Genomic DNA, 18,483 nt, shown 5'->3' on the forward strand with positions numbered 1-18,483 from the left:
AGGCAAATTCGATAATATTCGACACATCTGTCAAGCAGAAATATCAGTAAAATACACCGGAAGTAATATGACTGAAATATTAATAAAAATAACTTAATATAATTGATGAATAGCACACTTTTGTCGCATTTGTCAACACCATTAGAAAAAGGGTCAACACCGTCAGACAAAAATCCTGATGGTGTTGACATCTGATGGTGCTGACAAAATACCCTACTTTCTCTCATAACACATCTTTTTCTGACAGAAGCCATCTTGTTTTTCATCAGTTGCTTATGGCCTCTACAATCTACCTAAATGAAGCTCTTTTTACAAAAAAAAAAGAATAAATAAATCTTGCATTTCATCGACTTTGGTGTTGACGCATTAAGGTTGTGACAGAAAGGTATGCCATAAATGAAATAAAAATAAAAAGAATTATCACAGCAGTGACCTCATGGCATGTGTATCAAACAGGAAGTGGTAAAGGGGTCCTCACAGTGTAAGCTACCCACAATAATTCCTGATTTTTTTGTACTTTTAAAAAAATCTGATGGTGTTGACAAAAACTCTGGACACAATTTTAATCACTTAAAAAATATGTAAAAATAAATTTTCAATTGCATATTTTGATATAATATAAGGTATTGACTTAAATACTTAGTGACAAGAGCCATGATGTTTAATTTTACATAACTTTTAATTTTTTTTCTGTATTTTAATATTATCACACCTGCTTCTGGACAATGGATTATTAAGATACTGGTAATGTATTGTACCATTTAAAATAAATATATATGTATGCAAAATGCAAAATCATACTTCTGTTTTATAAACATTGCCTTGGTTTGTCTTTTAGTCAGTTGGGTTAACACTTGTATGCATATTTTTAACCCCAAAATTGGGTTTTATCTGGCGAACATGTTTTGTCCCTTATCTCAAGAATCACTGAGATCTTTGTTGCCCTTTCCTGTGGTGGCTCTGTTTTCATGGTTACCATTTGTATCATCTCCCCTGTGCTTGTAAAAGTTATTATGTGAGAGTCAGCCCTTATAGCCTTGTAAACGTAGCCTCTCTAGCCTCTCCATACACTCCCTTGATTTTATGTTTACAGCAGCTTGAGCAAAGTCTTTAAAAAATATATGAGATTCAGTGAATATTAGTAACAGACTAGAGAATATACGCAGGAAAGAAAATAAAACATTTCTTCATCTTCCTCCTTTTTGCCACCCCTCCAGCTGGTGACGCCCTAGGTTGGCACATCGTTAGGCAAACCAAAAATTAAACAGTTGCAAGCTTCCATTTTAAAGTTTCAATTTCAGTAGCTTGGCTGCTAGACCTAATCATATGCATAAATTACAAGACAGTAAATTGTAACTATATATTATGCAAAATGGACAATTTAACAGTAATTCTTGAATACCAGGCCTCCCTGACGCAATATTTATGGTAATTATGGGACCAACACGGTCAGCGGGCCTTTTTCCTCTAAAATCATTTTCAAATAACAGGTTATTTCCCTCAACCTCTAATGCTAAGAAAACAAACACGTCTGCTCTGCTCACAATAGAAAATTACATCTGAAACACATAATCCCAGAACTTAATCCAGTCAGAAGTGCTGAATCTGGTGCTTATTTGTAACATTTTGACCACTTTTATACAGAAATGCTTTTTTAAAAAATGGAAGCTTTAATTAAGTTTTCCTTGTTGATATTTGAGGCATCTGTCAGAGGAGGGCACCTTTTGGGAAACAGTGCACAGGATTTAGTAGCAAGGTGGTGATGTGGCAGTCACAAGAAGGGTTATTTTGGTCCCTGGAAGTGTTTATTCTCAAATGTCCTGATCCTCTTTTCTTCAGCTCTGATACTGCAAGAATCCAGACTACCTTTTGTTCATTTCTGTAGTGAAACCTTTAGAAATGTCTTTTTTTTTTACCCATTATCATGAGTTATTTGGCTAATTTTAGCCAATGCCAGAGTTGTCTAAGTGGACAGAAGCCAAACCCACAGAACAAAATAGATGATAAGCAATGGTTGTGTTGGTGTAGCAATTTTTGTTTACTGGCTCAGAAACTGTGGAATCAGTCTCATCACTAGTAATAAACCTTTCCATGAAGGCTGGATTGCACTGATCCTCTCTGAGCACGTTTAAAGCTGATGGTGAAATCGCAAAAAGTGCAGACACTCTAATAAAGTATTCCGAAGCTATTAAAAAAAAATCAGCAGCTGAAAATGGTGAAGACGTGCACCTTGAGGAAATGGCCAAATTTATATCAACTAAGGTTTTTGATTAGGTAAAGATATTGAAGCCCGGGATAAAAAGGAATGATTAAACAGTTGCAGAAAAAAATAGAAGCTAAAATAGAAGCAACAGTTAGCAAAACACCTGGTTGAAGTAATTACCAAAAATGTTAAAAAATTAATAAATAAAAATAGAGAATACATGCATTCATGACAGAACTGTGGATAAGAAGCTTAGGAAGTTAGCTAAAAGAAATTCAAATAGTTGCTTAGGGCTGCCACAAACGATTATTTTGATAGTCGACTAGTCACCGATTATTTTTGCGATTAATCGACTAATCAGATCATGCATCCATTGGACATAAAACGTACAGCTTATTGCACCAGCAGCATCTGCTCTTATATAACTATCATTGGCTTACAGCTTTAAGTGTTTAAGGTATGTGCTAACTAAAAATAAAGACAAGATGATAGTTTATTAAATGTTAATGAAATTTGCAGATTGTTTCGGTGAAGTTTAATAAACTCCTTGCTATCTAAAATGTAACGGGACACCGGAGTATATTCTTGAGCATCTCACACTTCTGATAATCAGTTGTCTGCTTGACGTTTATTCAGCTGTGTAAAAACTATAACTTTAATCTCAGCCATACCAATTTACTCAGGAACAAATAAAATACTAAAAAAAAAAGCCAAACAGTAACATTTTAAGTTATCTAAGTGACTTATATATGTTTAACCTGAGTAGCGAAAGACGGCGGTGGGTTTGAAAACGATTTGCCGGGAGTCCGGTGTTCTCAGCGGCTCTAGTGAGCCTTGCCCCCGGCTAGCTATCGAGCTAGTGGGTAACAGACGTCTCCGAAAACGTCGGAGCGCTTTTGAAAATATGTGGTGTCTTGATAAACTGAGCAGATATTTGAGGTTTACACAGCTACATTCTCGCCTGAAAATATGTTAAACGTTTATTTTGTGACCCAGAAAGAATAATAAGAGTAATATTAAAACTAACTAGCTGCCGCCATTGTTGGAAACTGAGCTGTGCTATGAATTCTGGGACAGAGCTACTTCTTCTTCTTCGGGGTTTAAAGGCAGCTGGCATCCTTGTACATGCAGTGCTGCCATCTTCTGTTTCAGTCCGTTATTACACTCTTAAATCCTACTACTTATTTCTGCGTCTTTTGGGATCTTACAAAGCTTCAAACGACGCGTCGACTATTAAATCAGTCGTCGACGATTTTGATAGTCGACGTAATCGTGACTAGTCGACTAATCGTGGCAGCCCTATAGTTGCTATAACTATTTGCTGTTATTATGGGTAAATTGGTTGGAAATCTAAAAGAATGAATATACAGTTTCATTACTTAAGCTTGAACTGTTGCAACCTAAATAGCTTCATGATTGATTTTTGTTCTCTCTGTGATCTACCCATCCTGTGTCTGAACAATGAAACAATGAAAAAAAAAAGGGGGATAAGTACATCTTTTTTTTTCTAGTTGCTTCAAGTGGCAACATGTTTCAAAAGACCTCTAAAGTATTCAGTTTCAATCTGTTGCTATAACAGCAATGGCATAAAGGAATATTGGAAGTAAATACTTGGGTGTTTTCCCCTGTTTTTCCGTGTATTGTACTCTTGGAACATGAGGAAGTACCTCCATAACAAGAACTTCTTCAAGGCTGCATGATGGCTCACATCGAGGAAATCAAATCTTAATTATACAAAATACAAATTTGCGGTGCTTAATGATGCCACAAGACAGTCTTCTTAACTTTCTCACACAGAAAAAGCAATTGTGGGTTATGACTAGTGCTGGGCGATATGGAAAAAATATTTATCACGATATGAATTATTTTATATCACGATAACGATATATATCACGATATACTACCTGACCTGTGGTCATCTGGAAAGTATGCAGTCTTTAAACAGCGAGTGGAGAGGGTGCAGTCTTTGTTTTGAGTTACTGTAAAGCATGTCGCAAATCCGGGTGCACGTAAAGCAGCACCATGTTGCAAACCATGTTGCGAAAAATATCATTTTTTTTATACTTTATTTTCTCTTGCATAAAGTTAAGAGTATGTATAGTGAGAAGACAGCACTAATATATTTGCACAGGCTATTTAACCCTTTAAGACCTACCATAGAACCAAGTCTGCCAGAGGTTATCTTAACATTTATTTATTTTGAGTGTCTTCATAGTTTTATTTTTGAGATACACAAATTTTTATATACTACAGGAAAAATGAAAATAAATAAATGCAACTTTGCAAAAACACAGCATGTGCATCAAAATAAACTTTTTACAACAGTGTAATTTGACTTCTAAGCATCCCAGAAACGATACAGAAGAGCATAAAGTCAAACATGACTTTTAAAAACACCAACATAGGCTTTGAAGCTTAAAAAACTACATTTTCCGGGAAGATGACGTCACTTCCGGTTTCGGACAGGTAATGGCGGACATGCGATAGTTCGAGCTGACTTATATTCCAACGTAGGAAGTGTTATGAACAGCTGATCAGATCGGCAAATGGAATATTCTGGAATATTATGTTTTTGTTGCTGCAAGTCTGGAATATTATGTTTTTGTTGCTGCAAGTGCTTTTCATGCAATTTTTGCAAAGCTATATGTGGAAGGAAACCGTGACCTAGGGCAAGCTAATGGAATAAGATGTAAGTACAACTCCTCCAGTTTCATATGCAAAAAAAAAAAAACATTATTGCGCTATCTTACATGGTTACAGTTCTACAGGGATTTAAAAATAGTTAGGGGAAAACGGAGTGTGCCTGCTCCGACCGCTAGTAAAGGGTTAATGATATATTTTATGTAATAATTTGTAAAATTTGGGTTAAAAACGATAGAAACGATAGAAACGATAGAAGACAAATGGCACGATAGACACTTTTCTATCGTCCACACGATATATATCGTCATATCGCCCAGCACTAGTTATGACATGAAAAAACTGACACATTGCTCAAAATTAGAGTAATCGATATGCTGTAAACACCATGTGTGTGTGTGTGTGTTTGTGTGTGTACTTTTGGAAATGAATTAGGTCTTTATTGTTTTATTAAAAGATCAAATTTGTTCAAGTTTTATTTCTGGCAGCAGCTGTCCATTTCCAGCCTCATTGACCTTCCAATCTCTCATTCACTACACAGTTTGACATCTGCAGGCAATTATCTACACATATTATCTCCACCGTGTGAAGAACAGGCATGAAGGCATCTGCACGCTGCACTCTTCTGCACGTATACAATAAAAAAAAGGATTTCCATGGTGACATGGCTACTAAGTGTTGTACACAAACAACAAAATTAATTGCATCAAGAAGGTAAAGAGATACCAGATCAGACAAAAGGAAGCAGCTGCGTAAAAGTAGGCCTTCATTTAGACTTGCATAAGAATGACTTACAAAATTTCATAAGCTCGGAGCTCTAAATCCATGTCTGATTTGTTTACGTTTTTCATGTGTTGACCCTGGGATAGTGTACAGTGTTTGGAAGGGCAATGTGGGAGACTTAATCTGAGTGTTGAGGAGTAAACGGAAAATATTCGATCTGAAAGTGAACAAAGATATGCTGTAATTAATGAGGTATTTAATCTGACGTTTCTCCTACAACCACTGGAATAAAGAGGCAACATTTAAAAAAAACAAAACAAAGAAAAACAAGTGTGCTGCGAACGTTCTTCTCTATCGTCTCTGGTACTGCTTTTTTAACAGAGACATATCTAACGCGCAATTAACCAAAGTACACAAGAGTCCCGTGGGCACTGCCTACACAGGCTTTTCCCAGTTCCATCCCAGTTTCATTCTGTTCCCTTGAGAATAAAAAATAAAATAAAATCTGTGAAAAGCTCCTGAAGCTCTCCAGTGCGCTTGCAGAGTCAGAGAATGATTAGGTTTGCCTGACATGAATGTTTTGAGGGCAGATGTGTGTTTATAATATTTTTTGAGCCCAGCTTTGAGCCCAGCTAATTGATTCAAGCAGAAATGAGTCAGTACTGCAGAGACCATATCATGTGTTTAATGATTACCTTCAAGTTGCCACACACTTAATATCATTAATCTCGATTAAATATGATATCTGTAGAAGAAGAAAAAACTAAAGCCACTGCCATGAATGAGACTAAACACAGAAAAAGGACACTGCACTTTGAGTTTGCATATAATAAAATATGCTTTGTAAATACATTTTCCATTCCCATCTGATTGTCATTCCCATCTAATCCTACATACTCTTTCAGAAAGTTGACACTGGGGACTGCACAGCCATCCTGAGCTGTTCCAGCCAATCTAAAATTCAGCCATGCCTAAACTACCAAGGAAACAGAACAGGGAAAAAATGAAAAAGGGAAGTGTAACAGGAATGGATCAGTAATCCATTTAAAGCTACTCTCGCCTGTTCCCTTAGTCACAGAAGTTGCAAAGGTGTGTAGCTCAACATGACGCAAGCTCCAAGGGAATTTAGTTCATAAAATCCCTTATAAGTGTATAATAAACCTTATCAATCACCTATGTTTGAATGCAGCAAATATTTGAGTCCAAGGTTATTATGGCAAAGATTAAGGAGTATGAATGCAGATACATCTTCAAAAGCGTCTTTCATAAAAAGGAGCAATCATTTACATTCATTCATCATTGCAATTTTTACAGCATGACATTGGCTGTCCTGGACAACAGCAGGTGGGAACAAGGATGTCGTCAAAAGAGGGGTGTGCAACTCTGATGCAGACTGATATACTGATGTTAAGATTTCAGGAGAATTTGTGCTCTACTTGAGTCATCATGAGCGGCTCTTTGAAACGGGGAAGCTCAAGACTTATTTGTTTAGGCCTGCTTTCAACCAGCGGATATTACCGTTGTCTTTTTGTATTTGTATTTTTATTTGTTGCATGCTGTTGTGAAACACTTCACAGTCCTCCTTTGAAAAGTGTTATAAGAATCTATTTTACGTTCTTACTTACTTACATCTTCCAGTTCAACACAGTCGTGCTAATTGCTCTTACATGAATGCCGATTCTTAAAATATTTTCCAGTGTGTTGTTCTTTTTTGCTACTGATCCAAAATCCACAAGCGGCCTCTTCACGTCAGCAACCCAGAAAATAAGTCAGTAGGACTTTGATCACGCCGATCACCATAAAAGTATGTATGTTGTCCCAGTCAATGACTAAGTGACCAGAGTGATCACCACAAAGGACAAAACAGGCAATCGCATCTAAAAAAGATTACGTGTCATCAATGAGTGAAACAGACAAGAACAAAAAAAAAAAAAACACACACACTGGGACTTTGCTTTGAAAGTTTGCATAGCTGTAATTTTACTGTGGAGCTACACGTCTAAAACAAGCTCAAACAGGGAGGCAGATAATCAGGAGACGTCGATCTCCTCGATCTGAATTTATCAGCTCCGACCAAAAATATGTCTGTCGCTGCCTGCTTTTGTTTTTTCCACCAAGAATCCGGGCTCTTGATATACTTGCCAGACTTAAATTCCATTTCAAGTTAGATTCAATGTCACTGATTGCAGGGAATACATCAGCTGTCTTCGGCTGAATTGTTTCAGTGAGACATGTCATTCGCATGCACTCAAGGCTTTCCTGTCTACATCTAGAGTACTGCCAGCACTAAAAGGACAGCATCACACAGAGATGACTCGTGCCAGCCAAATTAAATCTTGTGATCCATAATAACTCAGCTCCAATAGGTCTGGGGTATTTTTAAGCCTAACAAAACTCACACACATAGCTCGCTTGCCCAAAAGGGGGGCCTAAACGCCCTCACTTACCAGCAGCGCTGTCGGACAGATGATGTTAAATCGGCGGGGAGCGACTCTGTTCAGAACTGCAACCAAGTTCACGTTGCTTTTGGTGCCATCCCGTGCATTTGAAAACAACAAACCCTGTCAGCCCACCGCTAAGGCACGCCGACAGAAGCAATGAGGGCGTTAACGCTCATCCGCTGTGACGATGCAACGCTCCACCGGACGCGCAACACCACATAGTTTTCCTCTTCTGCCTGCTATGAACTCGCTCTGACATAGCGGTTAACATAGCGCCTTTAACAGCGGACACCCCTTCTTCACCCTTTTACCCCCCACCCCCCCGGTGCAGCAACGCATGCGCAATGTGGGGTACGCGCACTGGCCGCTAGAGAGGGTTCACTGGCTGCAAAAACCGGGCAAGTTAAAACTTGTGTACGGGCACAGCAGCAAGCAGGAGTTCTCAAAGTGCCCCGTTCAAAATCTACAGCTCACCACGATCATTTGACCTATGCCTCATAAATCCGGCTCAAACTGGACTATATTGCAGACGGAGCAACATCTGGAAAGGCTTTGCAGCTGGCTGAGATTAAAAAATAAAAAAAAAACTCGAAATGCAGCTGATACATGAAGTGCATTCTGAGCTGTTCTTTTTTTTTCTTGAAATATTGAAAATGTAAAAAAACATGTAGATTACAAAGGATAGCTGCTTTTGGTAGAGTTAAATTCCTCACAAATATTCAACTCATTTGTCTTCGAAGACATTTTACTTTTATTGATAGGGCTAATTCACAACAACAGTTGCCACAAGGCACTTTATACTGTCAAGACCCTACAATAAGCAAGCGTTTGGCGACAGTGGGGAAGAAGAGCTCCCTCTTAATAGGACAAAACCTCCCACAGAACCAGGCTCAGGGAGGGTCAATATTTAATTATGTATAATGATTAATTGCATAATTGATGTATGCGCACACAGAAGGTGAAAGGAAATGGCTGAAAAAGAAGTGCTCAGTGCATCATGGGAATTTCCCACCAGCCGAAACCTATTACAGTGTAACTAAGGGATGGTTCAGTGTCACCTAATCCAGCTCTAACGATGAACCCTATCAAAGCCTAACCTTACAAGTAGAGAGAGTCTCTGTTTCCCACATTCAAACTGAGAGCTCCAAATACTTTTTTTTCACACCACTTTAAATTGATCATATTTAAAACTCAATGATTAATTAATGGCACTGATTCTTTGCTTGTCTTTTGTTTGTCTTTTAGGAACGAAGTTTAAAAGACACATCAATGGCTTAGAGGAAGAAATTATTGAAGTTAACTCAGAATCATTGAAAAGGGTGAAACAATTTTAGTAAAAAGTCATTAAAGTTGCTGTCTGTGGAACAGCTGTGAATAATTTTCTAATGGTTAAAATCTTATTTGTAGATTATTGAAGTCATTACTAGTTAAAGTTACTTGGCTCAGCAGGACTCTGATTCTTTGACAGCCTGGATGCAGTGCTGAAAAGAACCCTGGGGTTGACTGATTGAAAAGAAGCCAGTTTTCTGTCTACTATGCATATCTGTTGTGATATTAATAGCTATCTCTACAAGGGAGAAAATAGGTGCTATAAATGCACTGGACTGTCAAGTAGTTTACAAAAAATAGAATTACTGAGGTAAAAGTAGGCTCCAACATCGAAACTTTGCTCATGAGCACTTGAGTATTATAAAGTAAACTTCTTGTTCTATAGATGTGTCATCAAATCATAATGAGTTTTACTTTGATCGCAATCATCTGTCAAACGTTAACTCTCGGTTTTGGATATTTAGCATGTTGCTCTCAGTCACGCTACATAATAGTGTATTCTGACCAAACTCAAATTTCAGTTCACTTTTCCCGTCTTTACTATCACAGCAAGAAACACCAGTTTGTGTCAAGCTTTGTCCTTAAGCCTACATTTCTGCTTTCAATAAGCGTCGTGGCACAGAAGCATTTCTTTTTTTAACACAATCAGGAGCGTGTCAGTGGAAAGTTTTGAGTCTTGGCTGCCATTGCAGTTCATTAATAATGAACATTAATCCAGGCAGTTTCAGACACATCCAAATACCACGGATTCATGAATGCACAATGATTCAATTCAATATTTTCAACCCTCTACACTGACGCACACTGCACACAGTTATAAATACACTTTTTATGAGACATTGTTAACTACTTTGTGATATGAAATACAATTTCACGTGAAACTGTACTGGCATAAGCTAGAGTTTTTAATGGTAATCATTCATGGAGAATGATTTTCCAGTCATTGATGATGTGATCATGGATTTGAAATAACCTATCCCATGTACCATGTATTCCTAGGAAGTTGTTTAGTAGCGACAAAAGACACACCCAGATACAGAGTCTCCAAGGGAGGTTACTCTGTTGGCAAGACAAATAATGTTTCTTATGTTGCAATGTCCCTTCCTCTGCCCTTCTTTTTCTTACAACAACATCTGGAAATTAGTTAATTAGTAATGCAAAAAATCTTATATCAGCTAGACATAACTCAGATGAGTCAAAGATCTGATGCCAGATATTTGTTGTTTCCTTGAAAGAGATACCAAGCAAATACTGGGGAAATATTACATAATACAATGACAGCCACTATCTTTTGAAATTGTTTTGTTCAAGTAGTAGGACATTTGATTCTCACTCTCACCAAAAGAAGCTGAAATAGCCTCATATATTCTATACAGGTTGATCCCACCTGTGGGGTGAAATTGATGGAGTTACTGTTGAAGGGTACCTGATGAACTTGTCTGTACATTTTTTGTACAGGTACCAACATATAGAGAGACATATTTTTTATTTGTAAGTAACAGCATGGTGTAGTATGCTATAAGTAACAGACTAAAACATAAAAAAGAAAAGATCAGCTCTTCTGTTGGGTTAATAATAATGGACTGCATTTATATAGCACTTTTCGAAACACTCAAAGCACTTTACAATTCCACTATTCATTCACTCTCACACACTGGTGGAGGCAAGCTATAGTTGTAGCCACAGCTGCCCTGGGGCAGACTGACAGAAGCGAGGCTGCCATATCGCGCCATCGGTAGGTGAAGTGTCTTGCCCAAGGACACAAAGACCAAGACAGACAGAGCAGAGGATCAAACCGGTAACCTTCCAGTTACAAGATGAGCTTCCCAACCCCCTGAACCACAGTCGCCCCACAAACCACGGTCGCCCCACGACGGTTACTGGTTGGTTTATACTAGTTTTTCCTTAGAAAACTCATAATTCGTTTTTTTGTTTGTTTGTTTTTAGAACACAGATGTTTAATTATGTAGATTTGAGAAACCACAGTCTAAACATCTTCTATATCTCTTGGCAACTAACATTCATTGGGTTCTGTAAATGGAAGCGTCGCTCCTTTACGAGTTTATTCGTCCAGTTCCATCATCAAATTTAGCTCGTCATTAATCATGTCTGACTCAGTATAAGATAGATTGTGTGCAGTCTTTCTTAAGTGGATGTCAGAATTATTTTCCCAATAATTCCCAAGAATACACTAGCAAACGGGATCCTATATTAGACTTTTAAATTTTATGTAGAAGAAGTAGCTACAAAGAAGCTTTTTCTTTTTATCTTGTTTCGCACTGGGGAGAGGGTATAGTAAAATCATAAACACAGAAATGGGCCAAAAGTTCAGTATAAAAGTGCAATAAAACAATGTGTTCATGTTATAAACTTAATGCTGCTGATAAAACAAATAAAACAATTAAAAAACAAAAACTACAGTGGCAGATAAGTTAATGAATAACAGTGTTTATTTTATGTATATGTGACTTTAATTCATTTCAATAACATTTTTTATGTAGCATCAAATCACAACAGTTGCCTCATGGTGCTTTATATTTTAAGGTAAAGACTCCACAGTAAACTCCAAAATTCATATGTCCCCCTTCCCCCTTTGAGCAGGCATCTTGGCAACAATGGTAAGGAAGGAAAGACTTCCGTCTTTTATTTTGTCTATAAAGCTACTGTACTGTAAGTAATTCTCATTTCTTATGGCTCAGTATGCTCACCAGTCACACTGAACCCACGAAAATGTTTATCTGTAACCCAGCTGCTTCATCGTTGTAGCACAGCCAGCTGAACTCACTCATCACAGGCAGAAAGATCCAGGTCAGTGCCACCGCACACTGTACAGACCACCAAGGGGACTTAAAGCTCAACGCTCTCCCAACGATAGATCTAGTGATCTAAAACACACAGCTTGCTATTAAGAGACCTAAACTCTGTGCTCTCCTTTACATCTTTCTTGGTGTTGAAATTTGTGGGATGATGACACTCAACTTGCATGTCCGGGGTTTTTCCACACCAAACCACAGTCACTGTTTTCAGTTTTAGTCTTCAGACAGGTGGATGAGCATTTTAGTCATTTATCAGTATTATTCATCGAAAACCAAAAACATTTCCTTCCACTTACCCAATTCAAGGTCAATTCGAGGTGAGGGATATGACATGTTGAATCTATCCCAGCTCTAATCATGAAAAAGGTGGGGTACATCCTGTGTGGGGCTAACACAGATAACTATTTCCACTCACAATCGCACCTATAAACTCACAAAGGCACAGTGAAGTGCACACTCCCAGTAAGAACACACAGGCAAATATGATCCTATTTTAAGCTGTCAAATTTTAGTGAGCCTAAAATAGGTCTAGTGGATTAGAACACAGGGTACCCATGTCTGTGAGGCAACAATATAAACCCCTGCCCTGCAGTGTCACATGTCAATCTAATCAAATCATGTTTTGTCTTTATAAACAAAGGAAACCTTTTATATTTTGGCAGATTTTAGTTTAACACTGATTGTTATATAGAACATTTATACTGTCCTGAAGCAAGGCGCTTTATATACAACATGCTTCATTCTATTCACAGCCAGTTATACAAGCACTATTTCTATGCAGAACTGCTTGCTATCTAACATTCACACACATTCATACCCCGATGGATGCATCACAGAGCAACTTGGGGTTATTATCTTGCCCAAGGATATTTGGCATGTAGACAGGAGCAGGCAGGGATCAAACCACCAACCGATTAGTAGATGATCTGCTCTGCCTCCTGAGCTACAGGACATTTTTCTTTTAAAAGTTTTTAAAGGCACAGTCAGTCATTATTTTAGTTTACTTAATTAAAAAAAAAGAATACTGTACTCATAAATATACTACTCACTTCAAGCGCTATTACCTGAACCAAAGTCAGGGCTCTTACACACAAAAGGATACATTAAAATGCTTATGTAATCAGAATATTGTCACAATTACTTAGTGTCAGAAGATTAGACATCTGGAATCCTGACAATGAAGCAGCTAAACAGCAACAGCTGGTTATAAGCTAACATTATGGCACCTAATGTTAGGCTAGAGTATCCTAAAAATATACTTCCTCTCTGATAAACAGCGTGATTAAATTCTCACATTGATTGAGAATTCATGCCCAAGTCCAACAATGCTGTGCCTTAACGTTAGCTAACACGGCACAGCAGAGCACAGCATGAGAAAACAGAATTCAGCTTACATTCTGCAATTTGCTGGCATTCATTAGCGATCATAATCAGACCATTTGTAGGGCCACAGTTCATTAGTTTAGCTTGCTTTTTACATTACGTATGTGAAATGTGACACGTGTTTTGTCTGACGTTAACAGCCATTCACATAACAACATCTGAATGTGTGTGTGTGTGTGTGTGTGTGTGTGTGTGTGTGTGTGTGTGTGTGTGTGTGTGTGTGTGTGTGTGTGTGTGTGTACGTACACATGCGCATGCTCAAGGATTTGGTAACAACAAAGGCTTCATAGAACATCTGTTCCTTTTAGAGATTAGTCTCAATTTTTATGTTGCAACGTTGGCTTGGCACAAAAGAGCCGATTATAAGGGATCTCTGTTTGCAGCGCTAAATGTCTGCTGTTGTTTAGGAGGTTGGGGAAGAGTGAGGATGATATAGTGTTTAAGAAAAAACAGAACACAGTAGTACTTCTTCAGTGGAAACGATTCCTTGTAAAGGGAATATAAACCCTGTCTGCTTTTTGGGAAAAAAAAACATCACAAACATTGTCCTCCACTTGATACTGTGAATACTTCATATTCCACAATGAGTGGACTAAACTTAATGTCAACTATCTAAAACCTGTTGTTTGTTACTACGCTTAATGAATAGTGAAGTCTGCCAAGGAGAAGTGAAAGCTCCCTTGGAAGGACGACAGGGGTTCACACCAAATTTTCAACTTGATCGGACTTTGTTTCAACTATTTATTCGTTAGTTATAGTTGGACTGGACCTAGTGCTGTCTGACACTGTCCAAGTGTCAGGAAGATACAGTCTGGACAACACACGTTCAAATACACCCATGCACTGCAATTCCAAACAAGAAACAATGGTTGGCAGGTTGGCAGAAATACTAACAGCAAAAGATGATAAGTCTAAAGACATATTTAATTTAGAATGAAGAAAGAAGTGTGTTTTTTTCCTAAAAAGGAATTACATTCCCTGTGTTATTACTCGAAGCCCAGTTCAAATGTCATACCACTGTCAGCAGTTTGTAATGGGTGGGTATTTCCCTTTCTCATACCCAACCCACACACATACACACAGGCCTCATGATATGACCCATTCATGTTTCCTCACTGGTACTCTCTACTGTCGGAATTTGCAGTAGAATACACCACCTAGTGGAAAAGACAATCTCCTCTCATTACAAAGCTGAGACTACAAACACAAACTCCTTTAATGTATACATTTAAATATCTTGTCCACTCACACTATAGTTCACAAGCTGTGATAGGAAAATTGAACTCCCATGCTGATGACTGTTATCGTTCTGCCACATATCCAGTGTTAATAAAGCAATAACCGCACGCTGTGATAAAAGGATCACTAAAACAGAGGTCAGTCAGTAGCTAAGTTTCTCCCTTCCTGCGTCATATTCTTTAATTGCTGCTGCTACTGATCACAAGAAATGTCACTAAAGTGTTTATGGCTCTTTTGCATCACTTCCAGTGGAATAGCAGTCCCAGCAGGGCTGTGCTGGGACATCAGCTTGTCTTCTTGTAAGCTGTCTGCTCCATCTAATCCACTGCTAGAGCCACTCATCTGGAAATTATGAGTCACCTCTTTTTTAACCAGGTCCTCCAGGTCTGAAGAAAGAACAAAGGAATGTTTTTAAAGATATTATCTCACCCAGAGAACTGATTCATGCAGATGACCCTTTTATTTCTTTTCTCTTTTTTTGCTAGTTGGATATAAAAGAAGTTTTACAAGTAAAGTGTTGGGGAAAACAAACATGAAGGCTTCCACAAACTGGAGCACGCTCCTGTGCATTTTTAATGAATTCATTTGAAGTTTATGAAAACGCATCAATCTTTTAGAAGCTGTAGTCAAACACTAATCAATATATATTTATGAGGAGAACATTTTTTTCTAAATAATAATCTAGAAAAGGTCATCGCTGTACCTTTGATAAATGACAGAATCACTTAAGAATTGTATTTTATATTTACTTGGATTATCTTTATCTAATATTAAAATTTGTTTGATGATCTGAAACATTTAAGTATGAGAATCAGGATGAGGAATTTATCACAGCACATTTTATTTGTGATGTGTTAAATCAGTCTGTGATTCCCAGCTGATTTAAACAAATATTGTTTTAAACATGGCATGACTGATCTCAGCTCGTGTTCATATCACTGACTTCTCATTACTTACACTGGAGTACCGTCCTGTTGACAAGCGTATAGGCTTCGATGGGGTTCCTGCTCAGGTCAATGTAGTAGTAGAACTTCAGCTCCTTAGGGTACTGAGAGTGGGACAGGCTGTGAAGCAGAGGAATCATCCTATTGGACATGGGTCCCTCTGTCAGTACCTGGTGCATCATATAATTACACCAATCATCCTGAACAAAATTAGGAGTGATAAGCAGAGCTCGTAAGTGACTGTTCTCCACTGCCTGACAAAACTCGGTGCAAACTGCACCTCCTGGACAGGCGTCCCTCTGCCACAGAAAGCACCTGAGGCAGCGGGGCGACTCCTCGAGGAAGGACACCAGTCGTGTGGCCTCTTCAATGTCACTTTGGGCGCTGCTGTGACAAACAAATACGTCATACTTTCTTTTCCATCTCAACTCAGAACTGAGAACAGTAGGCAGCTGCCGTGGTTTCGAGGGGGTTCCCCCAGGTGATGATGACAGCGACGACGAAGAGCACGATGGTAATGTAGATGAGGATGATGTTAATACACCGCTAACAGAAGACACTGAACCTTTTGTGGCTTCTTTATTGTGTTGCTTTGATAAAGATCCTCTCGATTTCAAGAGTTTCTGGAACCAACCTAAAGGAAATGAAAAGATTTTAAGGTCGATTTGTTTTTCTTTTTAAGTATAAAGATTTCCTGACATTCCACACAACTTATGGAAAATAGTGTGAATAACAATAGATATTTTTGTCACACGTGCACAAACAAATCCTCAAAAGGATTCCGATCAGAATTACATGGAAAGAAGTGACCAGAACTTTTTACTTACCGTGCATGTTGCTGAGGTAATCATGTTTGTTCAAATTGTATCCAAAGTACTTCTGACAAATCGATATTTAGTGTTGAATTCAATTAGTGGGAGCTTCTAAAAATCCAATTTCTCCACTCTTTAAAAACATCGCAACCCGAGGCTGTAGCCGAACAGCTAACTGACACAATAGCAGCAAAGAGAAAGTCACTGATATCACCATAAAATGAGGAAGTTAGAGACTGCTGAAAGGGATGTCTCAGCATGTGCAGTCAAATTTCAAATGCAAAAACTGTCAGACTTCACTGAGCACCTTATTCATTGCTGTAAACTGACATTTGTCAAAAAAAAAAATTGCTTTTTTTTTTAAACAATATGATAGAAAAAACTGATCTCATAAAGAACAAAATGAAGTGAGAAGCATGAAGACAAGGTGGGAAATGTTAATTGGCCTAACCGTGTCCACAAATCTATTTCTGTAATCCATGTGTTACTATGGTTTGCATTTCCAGCTTCACCATGAAGGAAGTTAACAAAACCACTGTCATATATTTAAACAAGAGGAAGTTTGGGGTAACAGTAAGCCTCAACATCCCCCCCCCCCTTCCAACACGCACACACACGTTATTTATGAAAAAAAAAGAAGTCATGTACTATGTTAACTGTGGTGGGGGGGAACCCTCATTTGGGCTTTTCCCACATTTCAGCATTTTTGAAGTGTGGGAAAATTTCAGTATAATTGGTCTATTAAAATTTGAGTAGCAGGGTCCATATGAGTGCACCAGAGGTGGGCGGGTTTCATGCATCTGCCCAATAAAGCAACCACTGCAAAATGATACCATGTACTTTTTTGCCCCTCAGAGGCATAAGCTTTCACGCTTTTTTCCCTTCTGCTATGCCACCTTTTGATACACTTTAAGGATATTGGCATTTTGGGGTTGTCTCAAGTCCCAGAACGTGAATTCTCTAATCATTTTAAGTAACTGAAAAAATATGGTAATAGCTAGCCAGTAAAAACTAAAAAGAAAAAAGATTTTAAAAAGAAAAGTAACTCATCATTACACATGTATAGATGTTTCAGAGTTTCAGTCAGTAAAATAGTTGCTTTGGTTTGGTTAGTCTCCCCTGGGAATGGAGTTTGTAATCAGTTCTGTCTGTCTGTTAGCAGTCTAGCATCCACAGTTTTTAAGACATTATTTTCTTTTTTTTTTCTTTGATGGTAGATACCAATAACAGTTCCACGTAATTAAATTTTTGTTTAAATCTGGTCAAGTTCACACCTAATGTGAAAATCACCAAAAACTTTGTATTACTCACAATTTTTCCAAATCCAGAAAAATTCTCTCCACAGGTAAAACTCTCTTTACTAGTAATGCACATCAGAAGATCCAGGAATCTGGCAACAATGAAAACAGGTAAGGCCAAAAAAAAAGTAACAAAACACACTGAAAAATCAGGTAAGAGGACAACAGCACAGATTGTTTCCTGCTTAACTGTCGAATGTTCAAGAAGCAGTCACCTGATCAAAGGATCATAGGTCAACAGGTGAGTATATTATCACAGGTGTGATGGACTGAATCACAAGTGTCGGTATCTCACAAACACCCACACTGATAGATAGAAGAGATCAAGAATAAGGAGAAGAAAGACAAATAAAAAGGATGAGCCAGCACTATCTTGTTTATTTAGTATTTTTACTACACTGTGTTAAACTGGGAATTTATGGGTGAAGGTTTATCTTCTATCGCCATCAGCAGCATATAATTTCCTAGGCCCTAGAACCTGTAGAGAAACAGTTTTACAAGTTTTCTTGTATATTTACAGTATAGTTTGTAGTACTACATGTATGCACATAGGAAACATACAGACCAATCACGTGCATTGTAACTCATCACACATGAAGCTACTCAGCCAATCATTTAGTTTCTTCAGTGCAACCCTGTGAACACGCGCGTGTGT

At 38.1% G+C, this 18,483-nt stretch overlaps 2 protein-coding genes across 4 annotated transcripts in view; both read right to left on the reverse strand.

Moving 5' to 3' along the window:
* st3gal4 (ST3 beta-galactoside alpha-2,3-sialyltransferase 4) overlaps window positions 1-8,412 on the reverse strand; it is a 37,487-nt gene extending 29,075 nt beyond the window's left edge. The window contains exon 1 of one of the 3 annotated variants that reach the window (XM_063492848.1): window positions 8,014-8,412. The gene's annotated coding sequence lies outside the window, so the exon portion shown is untranslated. The remainder of the gene's footprint in view (window positions 1-8,013) is intronic. The other 2 variants (XM_063492847.1, XM_063492849.1) reach the window with 2 other exon arrangements.
* A 6,429-nt stretch (window positions 8,413-14,841) lies between these two features.
* On the reverse strand, window positions 14,842-16,653 carry tirap (toll-interleukin 1 receptor (TIR) domain containing adaptor protein). The gene is made up of 3 exons (XM_063494036.1): window positions 16,546-16,653; window positions 15,732-16,352; window positions 14,842-15,160 (listed from the first exon to the last, which is right to left on the reverse strand). Exons 1-3 carry the CDS (start codon window positions 16,550-16,552, stop codon window positions 14,967-14,969), a joined length of 822 nt encoding a protein of 273 aa, XP_063350106.1. The 5' UTR covers window positions 16,553-16,653; the 3' UTR covers window positions 14,842-14,966.
* Window positions 16,654-18,483: the final 1,830 nt, after the last annotated feature.

This window comes from Pelmatolapia mariae, linkage group LG14, assembly GCF_036321145.2.
Source record: "Pelmatolapia mariae isolate MD_Pm_ZW linkage group LG14, Pm_UMD_F_2, whole genome shotgun sequence".
NCBI lineage: Eukaryota > Metazoa > Chordata > Actinopteri > Cichliformes > Cichlidae > Pelmatolapia > Pelmatolapia mariae.